Here is a 24,595-nt window from a genome sequence, read left to right on the forward strand (position 1 = left end):
GGTGTCATCAGGGATTTTATATTATTTAGCTTTCTGGAAGAGCACATAACATGCATCTCTATTGCTCGACATTCCCACATTTGACTTCTGGGCATGTTTTCAGGAAAGCACTACCCATAAATGTAAGGGAATCTAACTACATTCAAAATTTATAGATAATGCACATATAGACAACAGAAAATACTACGGCTTAGTGTAACACCTACACTGAGAAAGCTATGGTGGTGTAAGTGCTATTTATTCATAGTATAAATCAATGATGGCCTTACAGATTAGCAGGAGAGGCAAAAAAAGAAAAGGTAGTGACATATTTTAAAAAGCCAAATAAGTAGTACAGATGACAAGTGCGACAGAAGCACAAAAGATTAAGTGATCATTGAAGAATGGAGCACTTACAATAAAGAAGGCAAGAACATAATAAGAGAAATACAGAGCAGCTGAGAGAATTTAATCTATTCTGCTATAATGCATGTTTCCTTAACATATACTAGTTTATAACCAAATGGTCAACAGGGGAATGATGAGGGTATAACATTCAAGATGCTTTGGTTTATGAGATTCTCCCCACCCCCAACACTTTGTAAGGCAAATACAAAGTTCAACCACAGAGCATTATACTGTAATTGGAATTGTACTGTAAAGTTAGATAGCCCCACACTTGTCCTCTTGGCTCAGTTTGGCCGTGTGTCCTGTTCTGTGCTTGCTTCCTGCTTGGCTCTCTAAGATCTGTCAGCATTTTGCCTTTGCAACATTACTCATTAGTTTCAACTCTTCCTACAGGTTTATCAAGCTTTCACCTTGCAAACATGTAACAAAATGTAAACATTTATCAAAAATATTTTGTTAAATGTAAAAAACTATACTTTGTTAAATTTAAACATTTAACAAAAACATTTCCTGGAATATAACTTTATTTGGAAATTAACATAACTTTCTAAATATGCAAGCATTAGATGATTTTTGGTTTTATTAGTACTTTATAGGCGGAGTGATCTGTCATGATCCTGTCTCTTCCCACAGGCTTTGTTATTTTTTAGTATACAAATTTGATGACCGCAGTTTTTGAAGAATGCACATATTATGCCATATATATATCACCATTTCCCCCATCCTGCACAAGTAAAATACAATATTGCCATTATAAAGTCAGCATGGTTAAATGGTAGGAAAAATACCCTATTTCACAGATTTTCTAAGATGATCACCATTTCACATATAAAAATCTCAGAATGAGGGATATGTCTTACAATAAAGTGGTATCTTAGTATTATGTAATACACAGATTGACAGCTGATTTTTTAAGTGGTATGTAAAATAACAGTATGTCTTACAATCCATGGCATTTTAGATACAATAAAATGTGGTAGTATTAAAAAATGTAAACCAGGCCATTTTGTGCCCGATGATTTTCAAATTACTTTCCTGGCTGTAAACTATATTCAGTTTAGCCTAAAGGTAACAAATATACTTTCCCCAACTTCCTCTCATAGCTCTGAACTGTAAGGAAAAACCTAAGACAAATCAAAAATTAAATGAAAAAAGAAATCAGATACTTCCATCAACAATTTTCACTTAGAAAATATTGACAAAGATAATGGAAGTTGTCAAAAGCCAGGCTTCCACTCTACCTCCAAGGAGCTGTGCTTCCTGGAAGGTTTTCCTACGCCCTCCCAAACATAAATCCAACTCAGAAACCTATACTGTGGCCACTGTTTTAGAAGTAAATGATGGCTGGATTTGCTGAAGAGTGAGGAGAGATAGTGGGCAGGAAAATTCCCCAGGGACAATAGCTACTGGGGGGGAAAGCATCCAGACCTCTGAAATTGAAATGAGAGCCAAAAGGAAAAAAAAAAAAAAAAAAAGTGAGATAAAAGCAATGGAGAGAAAAGGATAAATATAAAATGCTCTTCTATTCTAAAAATTTAAATCATAAACTTTGACAGAAACCCTTTCTGAAAAATTGAACACCATAATGACTTGCAAATTTTTCAAGTATTCTGATAAACGTAAAAATTCAGAGAATTCAAAACTTTGACTCCTCTAACTGCCTAACACCGTTTCCTAAATATGAAATAAAAATCACGTGAGGCACTCATTAAAGATACAGCTTTCTAGGCTTCTTCCCCTGGAGATTCTGGTTAAGTGGTGCTAGAATGGGGCAGGGAATCTGTATTTTTAATAATACAATTACTCAGCTGATTGGTATCATCAGAGAAGGTAGGAAACAGCCTACAAGTCTCCCCTTTCATCCAAATGTAGTCCACTTTGCTTACCGTCATCAGTTAATTTCCTAAAACGTAACCCCTTAACTCAAAAACCTTCAATAAACTGACATTACACAGCTAAAATTAAAAACTGCCTTCCACAATCTGGCTATTTCCCTTCCAAGCCCGCTTTGTGCTCCAACTGCATTCATCATGTGAGTCTTCCCAAACACGCCTCACTTAAGAGACCACTGCTCAAGCACTGTTTCCTTTCTCTAGGATGCCACTCTTCCTCCCAAATTCACCAGTTCCAATCCCATCTCCTTCCAGAAACCTTTCCTGCCTTCCTCAGGCAGGATTATCTCTTTACCCACCATATTATCGTTTGAAGGGAGTTTTTTTTTTTTTTTGAAGGGAATTTTTAACAAGCTTCTTTACAAGTTAGGACTTCCCTGGTGGCTCAGAGGTTAAAGTGTCTGCCTCCAATGCAGGAGACCTGGGTTCGATCCCTGGGTCGGGAAGATCCCCTGGAGAAGGAAATGGCAACCCACTCCAGTATTCTTGCCTGGAGAATCCCATGGACGGAGGAGCCTGGTAGGCTACAGTCCATGGGGTCGCAAAGAGTCGGACACGACTGAGCGACTTCACTTTCACTTTACAAGTTAACTGATGCTCAATAAAGGTTCTGAGTTGGAATGGACTGAATAAGGATATCTACTGTTAAAGTAACCATACAAGGAGGTCATGAGACTGAAGTGGCTCTAATGCCTTGGCTGCAAAGGGAAAACCAATCCAGGGTCAATTCCTGTAAAGGCCTCAGGATTAAGAGCATCCAATTACAAAAAGCCGATGACTCTCTCACAAATAATGTGTTTCAAGCTGTAAGCCAATCAAATAATTTCCTTGCTTTGCTTCACGTCTACTCCATAAAAACCCTGCCCCAACTTCTGTTGATGGAGTGATCCTAACCACTTCCCATTTGGAGCTATCTGATTCAAACTGATGTTTGCTCAAATAAACTCTGAAAAAAAATGTTAATATGCCTCAGTTTATCTTTTAACACTTCTAATTATATTAGTTGAAACAAGATCAGTAACTGTAAAGTTCTATTTATAGGCTCTTTTTGCTATTCCCTTTTTGCTATCTTTTTGCAGCTCCCTAACATAAGTTAAATATTCTGTATCAAAGCAATATTCAGTCAATCTTTCTAAAGAAAAAAACAAGCTGTAACATTTAGAAATCACCTTACCAACAAGAAAAATGTATTTAGTAGAATTTTTTAAAATACATGATAAATTTTAGAGAAACTCCTATTAATTGATAAAGTCATTCAATTACCAGAATTCATTAGACCATGAATACAATCATTTCTTCAATGAATGACATTAGCTGCTTCTTTAAGAACAGAACGTATCCTTCTAAAACTATTCCTTTTTTAATTGAAAATTCCTGGGAAGAATACACCACTAAAGAGGAATATTAAGGGTCTGATCTGATATTACAGATATCTTATACATGTTTTAGAAAATTTAAAAATCCTAAACCATGCGCTTTTGTTAAAAATACCAGTTTGTCACAGAAGAAAGTCAAAACTATTTAACTATCTCCTGCTCTAATAAAGTCGATTTCACTTCCTGGAGCATACAAAGGTAACTCTCAAATAGTCAGACTGTCCTGAAAATGAACCATACACAATACACATATCAAGAGCTGTGAGAGATAAGGGATAAACTATGACCTCAAGAAAGGTAGGTCACAAAAGCAAATCTCAGAAAAACACCTTCAGAATGCCTGACCCCTGTGTACTGATGGCTCATTACTCAAGATTAAGCATGATTTAGTTAAACAAGCCTAGATAAATGAATGCATTAATCTGCTATATGAAGATGTTTTTCAGTAGTCTCTCCCTCCATGAAGCTTTCCTGTGCAAATCATAGTCAACCAACTTCCAAGTCCAGCAGTCTTTAGCTCCTGTAATTATCTCTTGAATCTATTTCCAAATCCACTGCTATCACCTCTATCCTAAACAAATGGTTTTCAAAGCAGTACTTGTGCCCCACTGAATATCAGATGGGGCCAAGAATTACTTTTCTAACAAATTCTCAAGTGATGCAAATGGCACATGGACCACATTTTGGGAACACTGTCCTGAGATATTTCTTCTAGATTAGTATAATAGACTCCTAACTAACTATTCTAAGTACACCCACTTAGGTACCACCTTTAATCCAGTCTCTACTGCATATATTAAAAAAAAAAAAAAAAAAAAAAACCTCAAATTTAATTACCACACCCGTATTATCATCAGTCTCATGAACATGCCATGATCTTTACTTCATTCATAGTACTAACTAGTGCTACCAGACACTACTTCATCACCTAGTCAACTGATTATGATGTACTGCAGGCACCCCAAAAGGTTAACCCACAGAGTTGTTTTTTTTTTTAAACACACTGCCAATGACAAGTGCTTGTGAGGCTCCTCAGAAAAACTGAAATTTCTTTTATCCCTAATCTCAACAAAATATGGCTTTTTTGAATCACCGAATAATAAGCTTTAAAGAAATGCTGATTAAGCCACCTCTCCACTTCTAAGCCAGTCTTCTTTGCTCTGTGATGCTGAGGTTGAAATCTCTGCAAAGCACATTTCTTCAGACAGCTGGTTCCCTTTTAAAGGATCAGCCAACAGGGAGATAATAAAAGGAGACTAGGCCAGAAGAGGAACACACATGTTCCTTTCCTTTTTGCTTCTTATCTAGTTACCATCATCCCAGCAACATTTCATCTTGCCAAAATCATTTGTTCCAGTAATCATAATCAATATCAGTTTTTCCAAAACTCCCAGGACCAACTTCAACCATGACCAGACTGCTGGATAGAATGCCCTCTTTAAAAGGCTGAACCTCAGCTTCCCAGTGTCCCTTCAGAGACACCAGTACCAACCACGCAACATTCCCCTTCTCAGGTCTGAGCCCCAGATCCACAGTCCCTTCTCTTAACTTCAACGGCAAAGCAACAAGGCAGAATCTTCCTGTCACATCCCTAGGTCTTAGCTCCAAGGACCCCCCACAAGATTCTAAAAGGTTGGCTCCAACCCTGTCTGCTGATTCCCCTAGGAACTAGAGATGATAAATGCTTCCTGAAGTTACTACCTCCTTGATATTTTGGTTTGCACTTTGTGTTCTCTAATACCTAGTTAACTTTTTATATTAAAATCTCTCTGGCAAAATAACCAGTGCAATTTCTATCTCCTAACAAAATCGTGACTGATAATGGTGTAACTGAAGAAAGAGAGGAAAGGCTCTGATTAGTCAGGCTAAATGAGCAAAGTACTCATAAAGAGCTAGATGCATTACAGAGTAATAAGTAACAGGACAAAAGATGTAAGGAAGAGTAGGGGTGCTAAGACAACTTCCAAGGCACCTATGCCTTTATAAAAAAGAAGAAATTCTAAAAAGTCAGAAGGGACATATTTAGTCTTCAGAAACTATGAGGAGGCTTAAAGCAGGGACAGGTTTACAAGACAGTTCAATAGACTATAAGGTATTAAAGACAAGGCAGGCTGATGGAAATTTTAATTACTATATTAAACCTTCAACTTGTGGAAAATGAGTTCTATGAGTTTATTTAGGCTGTACATACCTAATTTAATTGGACACACTTTTATGGCATAGTAAAATTCAGCAGAGCATTTTAACCAGTTGTTTATAGAGTAGGATAAAATTTGAAGATAAATGCACTGTTAGGAGGATTAGTAAGAAAAAGGTCTGGATCAAAGACACTGTCTCTGCCGCCAACACCGGAAATGTTTTCATTATATGACTGCAAAGAAGTTTTTCAGCAAATGAGACAAAAGGTGCAGCTCTAATGTGGAATCCTACAGGAATCTGAACTCTCAATCATTTTGCAGCTCCATCACAAGTTTGAACTATGTACTGGGTTTATTTACAGTAGATAAAATACTGTATGAAGGGAAGTCTATGCATAACTTCAGTGTTTCTAATATTTAAGATTTTCCTGGGAATATAAAACTAACTGCTTTCTGTCTTTAGAAGTTTAGATTTTCATTACTGACTAAATTATCATTTTAGTCAATTTAGATTAATTGCATACTGCAAAGAATACTGGAAAACCATAGTTTTGAGAGTTTTCTTCAAATTGTATAAAGCTAAATGAAGGAATCAAAACTTTAAATTCTATTCATAAGTAATGAAATTATTTTATATACCGTTAAAGTTAACAAACAATTATCTTTCTAAATGGTACATATTATAGTCTTCTGGAACACACTAGTTCTAGAATGATAATAATACTTACTGAACATTTTTAAATACTCAAATAGCGAAAATCAAATTTTTTTTTAAAACTCACCTGTTGATGGCGAAATACAATAATCATCCTCTACAGACTGGCCATAGAGGTCATCATCTTCAAAATCTAAAATAAAAATACAAGAGATAAAAGTATTTACAAGTTTGTTTTCTATTCTTAGTTATTAATGAGAAAGCATCTGAATTCTCTCCAAAATAAATTACTGTTCACCTAAATTAAAGGAACTTAGAATGTCTACTTTTCAAAAAAAAATTCAAAAATTGTACCAAAAGTAGGTATTTACTGACTTTACATATTTATAAAGACATACGTGTTTTTAGATTTTTAATTGACAAAAATCTGAAATAAGCCACCCATCCATTTTTCTCACCAAATGCCTGCTCTAAGCAAAGCATTTATTTTTCATACAATTGACTAGCGCAGGGTATACAATCAGAGCACAAAGGCAGTTTCTCTTCATGTAAAGCTAGGTACTGTACAAAACCCAGCTTATCCTAAACTCTCTGCTCTAGCTAACTGGTCTTTTTTCCTACTGATTAGAATATGGTCTTTGCCTAGATTTTCCTAAGGCTGTTTCCTTCTCCCAGTTAAGGTTGCAGTTCAAACATCATCTATTTGTAGCAGTCTTCCCTGACCACTCCAGGTAAAGCAGCAAGCCTCTCCCCTACCGCTTTTATTCTCTAGCACTCTCCTCTAATTGGATGTCTTCAAAGCACCATAGCTGGTTCACTCCATGAGACTATAAGCTCCTTCAGGGCAAGACTCTCTAGACAACTACCTGACACAGGTGTGACATAAATTAATACTCACTTTATTATAAATTAATGAATCAAAAAATCTATTAACTAAAAGTCCATGAGGAACATAAATATGTTCACATAAGTGTATTTAGTCACTCGACAAATACGAACACTGTGACAGGGGCTATTAGAGACATTTGGGGTACAAGACTGAGTGACAGGTACATTCCCAGATCTCTACAAACCTAAAATCTAAGAGGAAGACAGACAAGAAACCAGGTGATTACAAAGCTATATAACAAGTGTTTGACACATGATAAAGAATGACTCTGGAACACACATAAGAACAAAACAGAATTGGGAGTGGGGTGGCTAAGGAAAGATCCCCAGGAATATCATGTTGTGAACCAATTCTGAAGGATAGTTAGCTAATTTCTGAGGGTACTCACGTAGCAGCAGCAAGAACTGCATGTTCAAAGGCTGAGACCAAAATACTTATGACAAATAAAAATTACATAATTGTTATTATTCAATAATGTAATATTCAATAAACTTAATAATTTATTAAATTAAACAATAATCACCATCCTGATTAATAAAAATTATTAGCAAATAAATGAGAAGCCAGTCACAAAAAATTTGGATATTAAAGAAAACAATTTTTTTTATACTGGGTCAGTTTTTTTTTTACACTGAAATGGACCCTGAAATTGTTATAATTATCAAAAGATAAAGAGAATGCTTTCCTATGATCGCTGTAAAGTGGTTCTTTTCCTCAACAATATTCTGGAGTATTTACTGCATAAACAGCACTGTGCCAGCTACTGGAGTAAATATAAAGTATGGGCTTTGCCTTCCTGGGACTTTTATTAATTAATGGGTGAGAACAGAGATCTCTTCAAGAAAATCAGAGATACCAAGGGAACTTTTCATCCAAAAATGGGCACAATTAAGGACAGAAATGGTATGGACCTAACAGAAGCAGAAGATATTAAGAAGAGGTGGCAAGAATACACAGAACCACACAAAAAAGATCTTCATGACCCAGATAACCACGATGGTGTGATCACTCACCTAGAGCTAGACCTCCTGAAATGTGAAGTCAAGCGGGCCTTAGGAAGCATCACTAGGAACAAAGCTAGTGGAGGTGATGGAATTCCAGTTGAGCTATTACAAATCCTCAGATGATGGTGTTAAAGTGCTGCACTCAATATGCCAGCAAATTTGGAAAACTCAGCAGTGGCCATAGGACTGGAAAAGGTCAGTTTTCATTCCAATCCCAAAGAAGGGCAATGCCAAAGAATGTTCAAACTACCGCACAATTGCACTCATCTCACACACTAGCAAAGTAATGCTCAAAATTCTCCAAGTCAGGCTTCAATAGTAGGTGAACAGTGAACTTCCAGATGTTCCTGCTGGATTGAGAGAAGGCAGAGGAACCAGAGATCAAATTGCCAACATACGCTGGATCATAGAAAAAGCAAGGGAATTCCAGAAAACATCTACTTCTGCTTTATTGACTAGATAAACATTTGATGGTGTATATCACAACAAACTGTGGAAAATTCTCAAAGAGATGAGAATACCAGACCACCTCACCTGTCTCCTGAGAAATCTGTATGCAAGTCAAGAAGCAAGTTAGAACTGGACATGGAACAACAAACTGGTTTCAAATTGGGAAAGGAGTAGGTCAAGGCTGTATATCGTCACCCTGCTTATTTAACTGATATACAGAGTACATCATGCAAAATGCCAGGCTGGATGTAGCACAAACTGGAATCAAGATTGTGGGGAGTCACATCAATAACCTCAGATATGCAGATGACACCACCCTTATGGCAGAAAGCAAAGAGGAACTAAAGAGCCTCTTGATGTAAGTGAAAGAGGAGAGTGAAAAAGCTGGCTTAAAACTCAACATTCAAAAAACTAAGATCAGGGCATCTGGTCCCATCACTTTGTGGCAAATAGATGGGGAAACAATGGAAACAGTGAGAGACTTTATTTTCTTGGGCTCCAAAATCACTGCAGATGGTGACTATAGCCATGAAATTAAAGACTTGCTTGCTCCTTGTAAGAAAAGATATGACCAACCTAGACAGCATATTAAAAAGCAGAGACATTACTTTGCCAACAAAAGTCCATCTAGTCAAAGCTATGGTTTTTCCAGTAGTCATGTATGGATGTGAGAGTTGGACTATAAAGAAAGCTGAATGCTGAAGAATTGATGGTTTTCAACTATGGTGTTGGAGAAGACTCTTGAGAGTCCCTTGGACTCCAAGGAGATCAAACCAGTCCATCCTAAAGGAAATCAGTCCTGAAACTCCAACACTTTAGCCACCTGATGCGAAGAACTGATTCATTGTAAAAGACCCTGATGCTGGGAAAGAATGAAGGCAGGAGGAGAAGGGAATGACATAGGATGAGATGGTTGGATGGCATCACCAACTCTATGGACATGAGTCTGAGCAAGCTCCGGGGGTTGGTGATGGACAGGGAAGCCTGGCGTGCTGCAGTCCATGGGGTCACAAAGGGTTGGACACGACCGAGTGACTGAACTGACTGACTGAGGCAGTCATGTAAAGTACTATCCATATAATAGAGGAGAACAAAATCAAAGTTAAGTAGAGGAACCAATACGTTTGGGAGCACAAAATCTCTGTAATGAAGTTACAGTACTTTTGAGAATTCTTAAATTATTATCTGAGAGAAGGGAAAGCTTAACAGGGAAGATGAGAAATAAACCAGACACTTAAAATAAGTAGAACTTTTACAAACAGGAAAAGGGGATGAACCTCTGACACTATAGGAACAGCTTGGTTATGATGTCAACAACTGTTCCAAATACTCTGACCACTTGACCACCTGATCTGGGGTTGCTAAGGTGAGGAGATACTTGGCACTCACTCCCTCCAATCAAGCACCTCTCCTTCAAGATGCCTTCCTTCACACAGAAGTTCTGCTGAACTCCTCCAATTCATTCTCAACAGTGTAATCACTTAAGTAGCTCCCACAGCACTTCATAAGCATGCGCTGTAGCATTTCATAATCATCTGCTACTTGTGTCTTTTTCCCTTTAGACTCTCAAACGTCTTACTGTTGGTCCCCAAAACTCTCTAAGCACTCAGTTAATGCTGACTGAGGGCACAATATCTATTAAAGAAATGAACAATTGTGACGACCTGGAGGGGTGGGATGGGGGGAAGGGAGAGAGGCTCAAGAGGGAGGGAATATATATAATGACTGATTGGCATTGTTGTATGATAGAAACCAACACAACACTGTAAAGCAATTTTTCACCAATTAAAAAAATTGTAAAAAGAAATGAATAAGTAGTAATTAGGCCTATTCACGTCTTTTACAACATATTTGCAAAAATATCTCACAGGCTAAAGTCATTTCTCAGTTAACAGTGCTCCACAGGCAATATTTAACATCCACTGCAATATTTAAAAAGACTTCTTTAGTGATCCCCAGGAACCTAACTCGGGCCAGGTTGACTGGATCACTGTCTAGAAATGTAGCACAGGGTATTAGCTTCCCTCCACTATGATTAGCATAGTGATGTCCTAGAATAATTTGCTGGGAATGCTAATAACGATCGCCAATATACTAAGCATGCTTCACACTCTGTACTCAGCAAAAGTGATTGATCTTTATTCATTTGCATTCCTTCATAGTTATAATTTTAGCTTGTATGATGCTAGGTGATGCCGGTAACTATCCACTGCTTAGAAATGTTTGTCCCAAACTAATTATCTTTTTAAACTCCTGGACAACATTCACATTTTTTCCCCCTTTATTTCACTTTTAAAATCAGCAAGTCCTTTTCAAAGCCACCTTTCTTCTAACGCTACTCTTCCCTTCCTAAAGTACATTTATATTGAGCATGACCAACCAAGAATTAAATACACGCGTCAAAATCTGATCAACTTAATCTGGGCCTTTTTAATACGTATTTTCTTCTACCATCTCCTAAGTTTTCAATTTAATTTGAAAAGCATAGAAAATAAGTTAGCTAACTCAAACCAGATTCTGCACTAAGTGTGTATGAACAAACACACAAGATTTACCAAGTAAACCTGACAGTTACAGCAGAACAGCTGAATATAAGCATTAAGTCAACCAGTGTTCTACAAATAAAGTCTCATGGGCACTTCTGAAAGAAGAGTGGAGAGGAGCTACAAAAAGCCATGTAACCGACCTGGGAGGAAACAATGGGAGTGGTGATAATGCTTACGTGTGTTAAGTATCACCGAATCCCAGCCTCTTCAAATGTCCTTCCCAAATGAGGCCCAGCAGCACCTCCCTCGCCCCAAATAAAATCCATTCCAGAGCACAAAAATCACGACTTAAAACAACGCCATTAAAAACGCCATTCGCTGGCACTCAGACGTCCTGTAACTTTCCCCAAATAGCCTCCTCTGAACTCCAGCCTGGCACCACTAACGAGAAACTAACATATGGAAGGTGGTGCCAACCGTCTGCGAGCCCGGCTGGAACGGTGAAGATAACGTCCTGGCATGACCCTGCCACCTACCTTCATCGTAGTTATAGCCTCGGACATTCCGATGCCGGGCCATGACAGCGGAGAGGGCGTTTGCCACAGCCCCTTACAAACTACCGGCTCAAATACTGGTAACGCGCCAACTGCGGCCCGAAGTACACCTATACGCCATCTTGGCTTCCCGCAGGCCTCAGCGCCTGCGCATGCGCGGCATCTTATCTGAGTACGGCAACCTCTCAGGGTCAGCCGCCTCCCGGAGGACGCATGCGTACTACTGGAACTCAAGGCAGGGGTAGGTTTCGGCGTGGCCCCGCCCACAGATAGCTTGATTGACGGGGCTTTCGAAAGAGACGAATTCCACCACGGATAGTTTGCTGTTTTGAACCGAGTGTTTCGCCCGGGATTCTTTGACCTACACCAGCGTACCCAAATATTTTCTAAATTTGGCTTCTGATAATCTAGTGAAAGATGACTGTGTGCTCAATAAGATCATGAACCTTGTCTTATCCAACTTTCATCTTTGGGGCCTATTAGGCTCTGACAGAAGTTAACAAACTTTAGGTTTGTTATAAGAATTACTTAAAATTTTAAAGACAAAAAAGACTCTTATTAAACGGCTGTATTTTCATTGATAACCTAGCTATTATAGGTCACCATGCATTTGCATATATAATTCGTGTTTTCATGTATATGCCCCAGTCTGCATTAATACGTCTGATAAACAGCTATCTGTCTTTAGCTATGGATGGAAAGGATTATCATCAGCGTCATAAATGATTTATTGACCGTTCATTGAACACAGTAACATGCTAAGAGTATTCCATATAGCTTTCAGACACAACACTGGCCTTAAATGGTGATGAATGTTACTAATGAACAAATCTATAACCTATTATTAAATGTCATTTCTTATATCACAAAGTGAATGATGCTGTGTAAAAAACCAACTTCTTTATTATACTGAAGAACCACACTTAGTTTTTGAAGTGGTGATACTTTACATTAAATTATAGAAATAAAAAGCTTACTTTCAGTTTTTTATTATCCATAACTGAAAGAGAAAATAATGATACAAATTAAATTCATACTTGAAACTGGCTTGAATGTTAATTTTTACATGTTTTTGAAAGTGTCTATCAAATGTTTAGTTTTACACAAAAATAGTTGCTAATTTTATATGACTTAAGTGTTTTGTTTGTTTTACACTCTTAGGTAATGTTTGTGTTGTAGCCTGTTTCTTCATCTGTAAAGTGGAGATAGTGATAGCATCTAATTCGGGCGGATTCTTTACCAGCTGAGTCACCAGAGAAACATCTAAAACATAGAGTTGTGAATAATCATTGATCCATGTAGAAGGATTTCACACAGAGGAGACAAAGGATTTGGGCTATGGGTTGTAAATTATTAGGGAATGATAAGTGTGATGGAAGAAGGGAGGGGTTACAACACCATTGAAAGATAGGGGATGTTTCAGTAAGTTTATACAATCCATTTCAGCATCAACTCCTGGTACAGGAAGGACACTTTTTTCATAAGCAAATTTTATAATGTGCTTTTAGGTGGAAGGGAGAAAGTCTGAGAACCTTTCTTGGTGTTTCTCAAGTTACTTCAACTCAAAATGATCAACATACCAAAGAATATTTTCGGGTGACATGCTCTGAACCCCTTTGGTACTCAGTAAATGCTAGTTCTCTACACCGCTGGGGCTTCCCTGGTAGCTCAGATGGTAAAGCGTCTGCCTACAATGCAGGAGACCCGGGTTCTATCCCTGGGTTGGGAAGATCCCCTGGAAAAGGAAATGGCAACCCACTCCAGTATTCTTGCCTGGAGAATTCCATGGACCGAGGAGCCTGGTGGGCTACAGTCCATGGGGTCGCAAAGAGTCGGACACGACTGAGCAACTTCACTTCACGTCCCACTACCACTAATTGGAATGCTTTACATCTGCTTCTACAGCACCCTAATGTCTGGTGCTTTAAATGTTTGCTAAATAAAATAATGAATTTTAAAAGACAAATATAATATCTTGCTATGAGATATTTAACAAATACCACAAACTATACAAATGATTCATTTTAATATCAATTTTTTAAAAAATTAAAGTGAAAGTAGCATAATTACATCATAAAGTTTTTAGCACCTTTATTGAAGAATCACTGACAAGGAATAAACTGCTTTTTTTTTTTTGGCTTCACTTTGCAGCTTGCAGTTTCTTAGGACTCATTTGGCAATATGTCAGTATTTCTTGGAGTGCAGTTTGTTTTCTGTTATCTATTCTAAACTGATCATTTTAAACTTAAATTTAAAATTTTCTCATGTTTCTGAAACAACACTGCTCTTGACAGCTACTGAAATACTCAATAGGAATTTTGGAAAATACATTATGATGACTTCTGTACTCCATAATTCTTTTTTTTTTGTTTGGTCTACATCTTGAAGCGGTTTGCATGATCTTAGTTCCTCCACACAGATCAAACCCATTTCGCCTGCAGTGGCAAGTGCAGAGTCCTAACCACTGGACACCCAGAGAATTCCTCATAATTCTTAAAATGAAATAAAGGAATTAATCATTAAGAAAGGAACAGCTGGAAAAGAGGAAGAATCATTGTAATTCTGACAGTCAACACAGCATATGAGAAAAGATCTAGAGTTTTCTAATTAAATGCCTATACTCCAAACAATAGAATGAGATATATAAGTAGAGGATCTGTTTGGGGAGTCCTTTGCAGTTCTGTGATTATGATTATACATTAATAATGTACATGTATAGTCTTCTTTATCATTTCTAAATATCTGTAATACCATAGACAAATGACTTAGTTTTCTTCCTGAGCTTCTAAATTAGTTCTATAACTCTCTGTCTGACCTAATAATATTCTTATACTGCTCTTTGGAATTTCCTCTGACTACCTTCATGTGTAATTCCTCTTTCTTTCTTTCTTTCTGTCTGTCTGTCCATCTGTCTCTCTCTTTTTTAAAAATCATTTAGCTGAGTGAAAACTGGCAAGATCCAATGAATAGGTTCTTAATCAAGATAGAGTTTTGCCCACAAAGGGCTTGAGGCTGTCCAGAGGTTCCATATTCTACAGAAGCACTGACAGCGTAACTAAACAAACAAGAAGGTATTTAGGGACGCTGAAACAGATCTTCAAAGGAATTCGGTAGGTGCTTTTCAGATTTCTGTGTGGTGTTATAGAGCTTAATGCAGAACATATCAAAACTTTGAAAAGTCAATGGTAGGGTCATGAACTTCATAAGGCAGAATGACTCTACAAGAACAAAATAAGTCAAAGTGTTCTATATTTAAATGTGAACTACACTTGATAGGGAATACCAGAAAAGTAATAATGCCCAGGCAAAACCTTCTTCCTACACAGATATATTCTTTCAACCACCAATCCTGGGCTGTCAAACACTCTGTCATGAAATACGATAATAAATATGGTTCAGGAATTCTTTCTAAGATTCACTTTTTCAAGGTTCATGTTATTCTAAGTGTTCTAGAAATAACTAATCCTCCAGTTTAAAATCTTTCAACAGAGCCACATTGCTTACAAAATAACTTTGAATCCTTGGAAAGGCATCAGCATCCTTTGTAATTTCACTGCTGGTTGATTTCACGCCTCACCAGACACCACTCCACCACCCTGCCTGAGGCAATGTATGCCACAGTTCCTACATTTAGTGTTTGAAACTCTTCCTGCCCCAGGACATTTGCACATACTTTCCTTTCTGCTAGAATTCCCTTCAATCTTTATGTCCCCTTTTGTTACTCAGGAGAGTCACAGTAGCATCACACATTTTGTAATACCTTCCTTGAGTCTGATGGAATAAGCACCCCTACTCTGGACATTCAGAGTACCCTTTTGTTGTTTCTGCTATAATATACATTAATGATATTCTAATTGTTTATGTTCTAGATATAAATTCCTTAACAGCAGAACATCCTTTACCTTATTTTGTATCGCCAGCATCCAATATAGTAGCTAATGCAAAACTCGAACAAATAATATACATTTTGTTGAATGAATTTGTAACATGTAAAATATATTTGTAAAGTAGGAGAATTTCATAACTTTGGAGACATCACTATCAATAGGATTCTGGAAAAAGAAACTGTTGTCAAGGTGAGAAAGAGAGAGTGGGTAATATGGAAATATAGGCTGTGAATAGAAATTTCTACATAACAAATCTCTGTTTTTGTATACCTCCCAAAAAACAAAACATTTGTTCACACAAAAAGTTGTACACAAATTTCACAGCAGCATTATTCATGATAGTCACAAGTCAGGATCAACTCAAATGTTCATTAGCTGATGAATGAATTTTTTTAAAGTGATAAATTCATAAAATAGAATATTAATTGACAATAAAAAGAATAAATACTGATGATATGCTACCACATGAATGAATCTTAGAAACATTAAACGAAAGAAGTCAGTAGCAAATCAAATATTGCATGACTCCATTTTTATAAAATGTCCAACAAAGCAAATCTAGAGGCAGAAAGTAGGTTAAGGACTGAATAGGGCTAGAAAAGTTGGGGGCAAATGGGGAGTGACTGCTAATGGGCAGTGGGTTCATTGGGAGTGATAGAAATGTTCTAAAATTGATTGTGGTGATGGTTACACATCTCTGAAAATACAACAAAAACCACTGTAAAAATTGTACACTTTAAATGGATAAGATGTATGATATGTTCATTTTATATCAATAAAGCTAGATTCTTTACAGACTCTCTTTCAGTGAAATCCAATCTCTTTCACATATTTAGTCAATTTGAAGATGAGAATTTCATCCTCTTGAGAAATATGGGTGTAGTAAGAAGTTTCTGCAACTTCTGAGCAGAAAAAGAGAAAATATTTAGCACGGTGGCAATTACTACAGTGGTTAAGAGCCTCCTGCATGAAAAGCCTGTTCTTCCATTTATCAGCTATGCAATCTTGGGTCAATTGCTTGTCCTCTGATGCCATATTAACTATGCTGTAAGATGGTAAATAAGACTTCAACAACCTTAAAGGACAGTAAGGATTTAAATGTCCTAATTCAAGATAACACCTGAAACAGCCCCTGATACGTAGAAAGCATCCGAAAAATTCTCCTAAGGCCCCCACTGACTTCCATTGTAGTGGATGGAGCACATCTGGTCCTTGAATGTTATGTTGATCCCCATTGAGACGGGATTGGTCTGGTTTCGTGCCTTGGTGCTGACATCCATCACACAGACACCCTTGAACTTTTCCACTGTCTCCAATGATATTGTCCCCATGAGGCTTTTGCATCTTTACTCCCAGGCCTCTTGGTCCATCAGAACATTTAGTACTTTCTTGCCCCTTGGCAGGGCTGATGATTCTCAAATGTTTTCTCAGCTCTGTGCTGTAGCTAGACAACTTCAGGATATTTTTTTAGGGACTTCTCTGGTGGTCCAGTCATTAAAACTTCACCTTCCAATGGAGGAGGTGCAGGTTCGATACCTTGTCGGGGAGCTGAGATCCCACATGTCTCTTAGCCAACAAATCAAGACATAGAATAGAAACAATCTTGTAATAAATTCAATAGCCTTTAAAAATTGTCCACATTAAAAAAAAATGTTTAGACATATATTTATTCCACAGTGATCAATCCCTTAGCATTTAAACAAATTTTATGTGAAACTATTTTGTAGTTACACATATTCGATGGTTAATATGTGTACTTCATTGCCTTATGACAGAAGTGATGCTTTTAATTAGACCTGTAGTTACACATCAGTTCAGTTCAGTTCAGTTCAGTCACTCAGTCGCGTCCGGCTCTTTGCGACCCCATGAATCGCAGCACGCCAGGCCTCCCTGTCCATCACCAACTCCCGGAGTTTACACAAACCCATGTACATCCAGTCGGTGATGCCATCCAGCCATCTCATCCTCTGTCATTCCCTTCTCTTCCTGCCCTCAATCCTACCCAGCATTAGGGTCTTTTCCAATGAGTCAACTCTTCGCATGAGGTGGCCAAAGTATGGGAGTTTCAGCTTCAACATCAGTCCTTCCCATAAACACCCAGGACTGATCTCCTTTAGGATGGATTGATTGGATCTCCTTGCAGTCCAAGGGACTCTCAAGAGTCTTCTCCAACACCACAGTTCAAAAGCATCAATTCTGCAGCGCTCAGCTTTCTTCACCATCCAACTCTCACATCCATACGTGACTACTGGAAAAACCATAGCCTTGACTAGACGGACCTTTGTTGGCAAAGTAATGTCTCTGCTTTTAAATATGCTATCTAGGTTGGTCATAACCTTCCTTCCAAGGAGTAAGCGTCTTTTAATTTCATGGCTGCAGTCACCATCTGCAGTGATTTTGGAGCCCAAGAAAATAAAGTCTGACACTATTTCCACTCTTTCCCCATCTATTTGCCATGAAATGATGGGACCAGATGCCATGATCTTAGTTTTCTGAACGTTGAGCTTTAAGCCAACTTCTTCACTCTCCTCTTTCACTTTCATCAAGAGGCCCCTTAGTTCTTCTTCACTTTCTGCCATAAGAGTGGTGTCATCTGCATATTGAGTTTTGATTATTGATATTTCTCCCGGCATTCTTGATTCCAGCTTGTGTTTCTTCCAGCCCAGCGTTTCTCATTATGTACTCTGCATATAAGTTAAATAATCAGGGTGACAATATACAGCTTTGACATACTCCTTTTCCTATTTGGAACCAGTCTGTTGTTCCATGTCCAGTTCTAACTGTTGCTTCCTGACCTGCATACAGGTTTCTCAAGAGACAGGTCAGATGGTCTGGTATTCCCATCTCTTTCAGAATTTTCCACAGTTTATTGTGATCCACACAGTCAAAGGCTTTGGCACAGTCAATAAAGCAGAAATAGATGCTTTTCTGGAACTCTCTTGCTTTTTCGATGATCCAGTGGATGTTGACAATTTGATCTCTGGTTCCTCTGCCTTTTCTAAAACCAGCTTGAACATCTGGAATTTCACGGTTCACGTATTGCTGAAGCCTGGCTTGGAGAATTTTGAGCATTACTTTACTAGCGTGTGAGATGAGTGCAATTGTGTGGTAGTTTGAGCGTTTTTTGGCATTGACTTCTTTGGGGTTGGAATGAAAACTGACCTTTTGCAGTCCTGTGGCCACTGCTGAGTTTTCCAGATTTAGTTACACATTTGGTGGTTAACGTGTGTACTTCATTGCCTTATGACAGAGATGATGCTTTTAATTAGACCTGTAGTTACACATATTCAGTGGTTAATATATGTACCTCATTGCCTTATGACAGAGGTGATGCTTTTAATTAGACCTGTAGAATTCTACAGCAAAGCATAAGTGCATTTGAAAGATGTACATTGAACAAACATGAAAATGCCAACAGATCATAATTTAAAGTAGGTTTTCAAGAAATCTGACCTCACCAAACTATAAAAAAGATTCATATTTGTATTTCATGATGCCAGGCACATACTAGAGTTTAAAAATATTTGTCAAAAATTTTATATGAATTGAAAGATAGAATTATATTTCTATTCTCTCTACAGAAAATATTAAAAAATTATTGTCATGGAAAGAGGTGATCAAACTCTAGGCAGGTAAAAAGGTAGGAAAAAGTAATATGGAAGTGTGATAGGCAATTCATAGATATACTATGTTATTTTTATGGATTTTATCATTGTAAAATTGTGGTATTTGTCAGATTTTTAAATGCATTTGTCATCTTCTGAGATTCTTTTTTTCAATATAAATACATACTTACTTTTCAAAATAATTTTGAAATCATTTCTTATTTCTTTTCCTAGAGAAGAACCCCAAAACTGAATGAGCTACAGAACCCACCAAACTTGAGTCTGCTTTGATAAGCAAAGTCAAGGAGAGATAAGCTGATTAATATGCTAACTTCCTCCATTTTATGCCTCTTTTTCAAGCATTGATTAACAATTGCACCTTAAAAGTCTATAGGTTCTTAGACAAGGAATAAGTAGAGCCATGGGGAAGATAAACAAATAAGTAAATAAAGATCATGTGGTTTGATTGTTGCATTGTCTGAAAAAGCATGACCAAGGGGAATGTATTAGTTCTGATTGGAAATCTGAGGAAGGTTGGATAATAGAGATAGTTGAAAATACTTCACTGAGAAGGTGAAATACTTATCTGTCCATTCTGGTCTCAATTGAGGCTTCCTGGACGTACATTGTTCAATTCAGTTCAGCTCAGTCACTCAGTCATGTCCGACTCTTTGCGACCCCATGAACCGCAGCACGCCAGGCCTCCTTGTCCATCACCAACTCCCGGAGTTTACTCAAACTAATGTCCATCAATTCGGTGATGCCATCTATCCATCTCATCCTCTGTTGTCCCCTTCTCCTTCTGCCCCGAATCCTACCCAGCATTAGGGTCTTTTCCAATGAGTCAACCCTTCGCATGAGGTGGCCAAAGTATTGGAGTTTCAGCTTCAACATCAGTCCTTCCCATGAACGCCCAGGACTGATCTCCTTTAGGATGGACTGGATGGATCTCCTTGCAGTCCAAGGGACTCTCAAGAGTCTTCTCCAACACTACAGTTCAAAAGCATCAATTCTTCGGCGCTCAGCTTTCTTCACCTTCCAACTCTCACATCCATACGTGACTACTGGAAAAACCATAGCCTTGACTAGATGGACCTTTGTTGGCAATGTCTCTACTTTTTAATATGCTATCTAGGTTGGTCATAACTTTCCTTCCAAGGAGTAAGCATCTTTCTTTTTCATGGCTGCGGTCAGCATCTGCAGTGATTTGGGAGCACAAAAAAAAATAAAGTCTGACACTGTTTCCACTGTTTTCCCATTTATTTCCCATGAAGTGATGGGACCAGATGCCATGATCTTAGTCTTCTGAATGTTGAATTTTAAGCCAACTTTTTCACACTCCTCTTCCACTTTCATCAAGAGGCTTTTTAGTTCTTCTTCACTTTCTGCCATAAGGGTGGTGTTGTCTGCATATTGTACATTGTTAGTGCACACATAACTTCTTCTTGGATCTATAGCCTGTCCACTTCTGTGTATCATCTTGAATGCTGCCTATGTACATTTAGTTTAAGGACATATAGAGTTCCTTCTGTCCATAATTCATCAGGCATTCTGTCTATCAGATCTAGTCCCTTAAATCTATTTCTCACTTCTACTGTATAATCATTAGGGATTTGATTTAGGTCATACCTGAATGGTCTAGTGGTTTCCCCTACTTTCTTCAATTTAAGACGGAATTTGGCAATAAAGAGTTCATGATCTGAGCCACAGTCAGCTCCCAGTCTTGTTTTTGCTGACTGTATAGAGCTTCTCCATCTTTGGCTGCAAAGAATATAATCAATCTGATTTCAGTGTTGACCATCTGGTGATGTCCATGTGCAGAGTCTTCTCTTGTGTTGTTGGAAGAGGGTGTTTGCCATGATCAGTGCATTCTCTTGGCAGAACTCTATTAGCCTTTGCCCTGCTTCATTCTGTACTCCAAGGCCAAATTTGCCTGTTACTCCAGGTGTTTCTTGACTTCCTACTTTTGCATTCCAGTCCCCTATAATGAAAAAGACATCTTTTGGGGGTTCTTAGTTCTAGAAGGTCTTGTTGCTGGGAGAAATATCAATAACCTCAGATATGCAGATGACACCATCCTTATGGCAGAAAGTGAAGAACTAAAGAGACTCTTGATGAAAGTGAAAGAAGAGAGTGAAAAAGTTGTCTTAAAGCTCAACATTCAGAAAACTAAGATCATGGCATCTGGTCCCATCACTTCATGGCAAAAAGATGGAGAAACAGTGGAAATGGTGGCAGACTTTATTTTCTTGGGCTCCCAAATCACTGCAGATGGTGACTGCAGCCATGAAAAAGAAAGACGCTTACTCCTTGGAAGAAAAGTTATGACCACCTAGACAGCATGTTAAAAAGCAGGGACATTTACTTTGCCAACAAAGGTCTGGCTAGTCAAGGCTATGGCTTTTCCAGTAGTCATGTATGGATGTGAAAGCTGGACTATAAAGAAAGCTGAGCACCAAAGAATTGATGCTTTTGAACTGTGGTGTTGGAGAAGACTCTTGAGAGTCCCTTGGACTGCAAGGAGATCCAACCAGTCCATCCTAAAGGAAATCAGTCCCGAATGTTCATTGGAAGGACTGATGTTGAAGCTGAAACTCCAATACTTTGGCCACCTGATGTGAAGAACTGACTCATTTGAAAAGACCCTGATGCTGGGAAAGATTGAAGGCAGGAGGAAAAGGGAACAACAGAGGATGAGACGGTTGGATGGCAATGGACATGATGGCAATGGACTCAATGGACATGAGTTTGAGTAAACTCCAGGAGTTGGTGATGGACAGGGAGGCCTGGCGTGGTGCAATCCATGGGGTGGCAAAGAGTGGGACATGACTGAGGGACTGAAATGAACTGAACTGAACTGTTCCTTAGCCATGGGAAAGGTGTGTATCCACAGTACAAAATGCTCCAAGGCACAAACAGAATATTAATAAGAAATCAAAGGGCAAAATATTTTTAAATCTCATGGGAAAATTCAAAGCAAAGAAACTTTGCAAATCAAATTTAAAGGCATAAAAAGCATAAACATGAAAGGTAAGGTCTGAAAAGGTAAAATGTGCTCTCATTAGAAATCATTTAGAGCAGTGAACTGTTTGAGGAATTTCCCCGTCCTTGCCTTGTCATGCTCTGTTTTCTTTGAAAAGGCAGAAGATAAGGTAAGGTGTCAGTGGGTTGTTAAGGAACCGAAACCTGGAAAAACTCTGAGAAGACAAGAGTGAAATAATTTAAATAAAAACATTTTAAGCCATTTGGGATACTTATTCTTAGGAGGGGCAAGTTAGAAAATCATAAGGAAAATATTTTTTCCCCTCATCTCAATATGTGTGTAAGCCTGCAGGTGATTATCATCTTGGAAAACTGGGCTATGGGACAGTCACACAGCAGTGTTGCCGTTATATTGGGCCACTGATTTTGCACACTATCCCATAAAAATCTGTTAGCAGTTTTGAAAAAATCACACTGAGAAGTCACTTGTACTGATTAAGCTTTTATGTAATTTGACCATAGATAATTTAGGAGACTTTTAGCTCCTAATTTTTACTTGAACCAGGAGAGGTTTCAATGTGATTAGTCATTTTCTCCTTTTTTTTTTTCTTTTATACTAATTTTTGTTTCTAGGGTATAATTTAAATAAGCATGATTTACTTTGACTCTGGTTGAAATGCACATAATTACACTGATATGACTGGGTTTATAGCCATGTTTGTGTTTAGATAAATAATTGAGTAGGTATTAATTCTTTTCAAGTAGAACACTGAGCAACAATTAGCCCTAATGGTTTCCCATCACCACTACGGTAGATTATACTTTCCTAAAACGTCTACACCACTATATTCCATCCAACTACTTTCCTTACCATGGAATGCTGGCACTCCTCCACTGAGAGATAGGGGGATAAATAACCCACTTAAAACTGGGTAGACCTGTGACTACAGTGGAAGCAACATTACGTGTCTTTTCTCCCCTGCCGTAAGAGTTGACGCAGCTTCCACCTTATCCTCTTGGGATGCTCATTCTTGGACCTTAGCCACTTACTGTATTCTGTTGTTCAGTTGCTCAGTCGTGTCCAACTCTTTGCAATCCCATGGACTGCAGCATTCCAGGCTTCCCTCTTCTTCACCGTCTCCCAGAGCTTGCTCAAACTCATGTCCATTGAGTCAATGATGCCATCCAACCATCTCATTCTCTGTCATCCCCTTCTCCTCCTGCCTTCCGTCTTTCCCAGAAACAGGGTCTCTTCTAATGAGTCTACACTTCCCATCAGTTTGCCAAAGTGTTGGAGCTTCAGCTTCAGCATCATTTCTTCCAATGAATATTCAGGATTGATTTCTTTTAGGATTGACTGGTTTGATCTCCATGCAGTCCAAGGGACTCTCAAGAGTCTTCTCCAACACCACAGTTCAAAAGCATCAATTCTTCAGGGCTCAGCCTTCTTTATGGTCTAACTCTCACATCCATACATGACTACTTGAAAAACCATAGCTTTAGCTATACGGACCCTTTGTTGGCAAAGTAATATCTCTGCTTTTTAATACACTATCTAGATTTGTCATAACTTTTCTTCCAAGGAGCAAGTGTCTTTTAATTTAATGGCTGCAGTCACCATCTGTAGTGATTTTGGAGTCCAAGAAAATAAAGTCTGTCACTCTTTCCATTGCTTCCCCATCTATTTGCCATGAAGTGATGGGACAGGATGCCATGTACTTAGTTTTTTGATTGTTGAGTTTTACATCAATTTTTTCACTCTCCTCTTTCACCTTCATCAAGAGGCTCTGTAGTTCCTTATAGTAAAGACATCAAATAGCCACATGGAAAGACTATGTGTCTGAGTTCCAGCATCAGCCTTAGCTGAAGTCTCAGATGACAGCCAACATCCACAACCATGAGGCTCCAAATGATCCTGGCCCCCAGGCTTCCAGATGCCCAAGCTGATGCCGAGTGGGATAGAGAAAATCTATCCTCACCAATCCTGCTCATATGGCAGATTTCTGAACAAAAATAAATGATATCTTTGTTTTGAGCCAATAAATTTTGAGATGATTTGATATGTAGCAATGGATAACCAGAATAATTATCAACCTAAAAATATTTCACTAGGAGATAGCAATAAATGCTTCAATGTTTTAAGAAAGACTTCCATGTACCTACAGACTGATAATTCATAAAAATGTTAATGATAAAATTAATGTTCAACACTATCAATTATGATAATTTGTATGACAAAGAATAAAAGTTTAGACGATCTGTTTTAAATAAGGTTTGGATTTAGTAAGCA

General features: G+C 38.1%; 2 protein-coding genes across 8 annotated transcripts in view; one reads left to right on the forward strand and one right to left on the reverse strand.

Moving 5' to 3' along the window:
• Positions 1-11,972, reverse strand: part of HBS1L (HBS1 like translational GTPase) — an 85,072-nt gene extending 73,100 nt beyond the window's left edge. For all 5 annotated transcript variants that reach the window (XM_081530706.1, XM_081530705.1, XM_081530703.1 and 2 more), the window contains exons 1-2: positions 11,814-11,972; positions 6,576-6,641 (exon numbers count right to left, since the gene is read on the reverse strand). In XM_081530706.1, the coding sequence (XP_081386832.1) occupies positions 6,576-6,641; positions 11,814-11,856 (109 nt within the window). In that variant the 5' untranslated portion in view covers positions 11,857-11,972. The remainder of the gene's footprint in view (positions 1-6,575; positions 6,642-11,813) is intronic.
• LOC145521783 (uncharacterized) overlaps positions 1-24,595 on the forward strand; it is a 63,278-nt gene that overhangs the window by 33,337 nt on the left and 5,346 nt on the right. Inside the window, exon 1 of one of the 3 annotated variants that reach the window (XM_081530711.1) lies at positions 11,665-12,072. The exons of 1 other annotated variant lie outside the window; for it this stretch is intronic. In XM_081530711.1, the coding sequence (XP_081386837.1) occupies positions 11,855-12,072 (218 nt within the window). In that variant the 5' untranslated portion in view covers positions 11,665-11,854. Of the gene's footprint in view, positions 1-11,664; positions 12,073-14,860; positions 14,942-24,595 lie in introns of those variants that run through there. One more of the 3 variants, XR_014065684.1, reaches the window with a different exon arrangement.

The sequence above is a fragment of the Giraffa tippelskirchi genome, chromosome 9 (assembly GCF_054371585.1).
Source record: "Giraffa tippelskirchi isolate mGirTip1 chromosome 9, T2T-mGirTip1v1.2.pri, whole genome shotgun sequence".
NCBI lineage: Eukaryota > Metazoa > Chordata > Mammalia > Artiodactyla > Giraffidae > Giraffa > Giraffa tippelskirchi.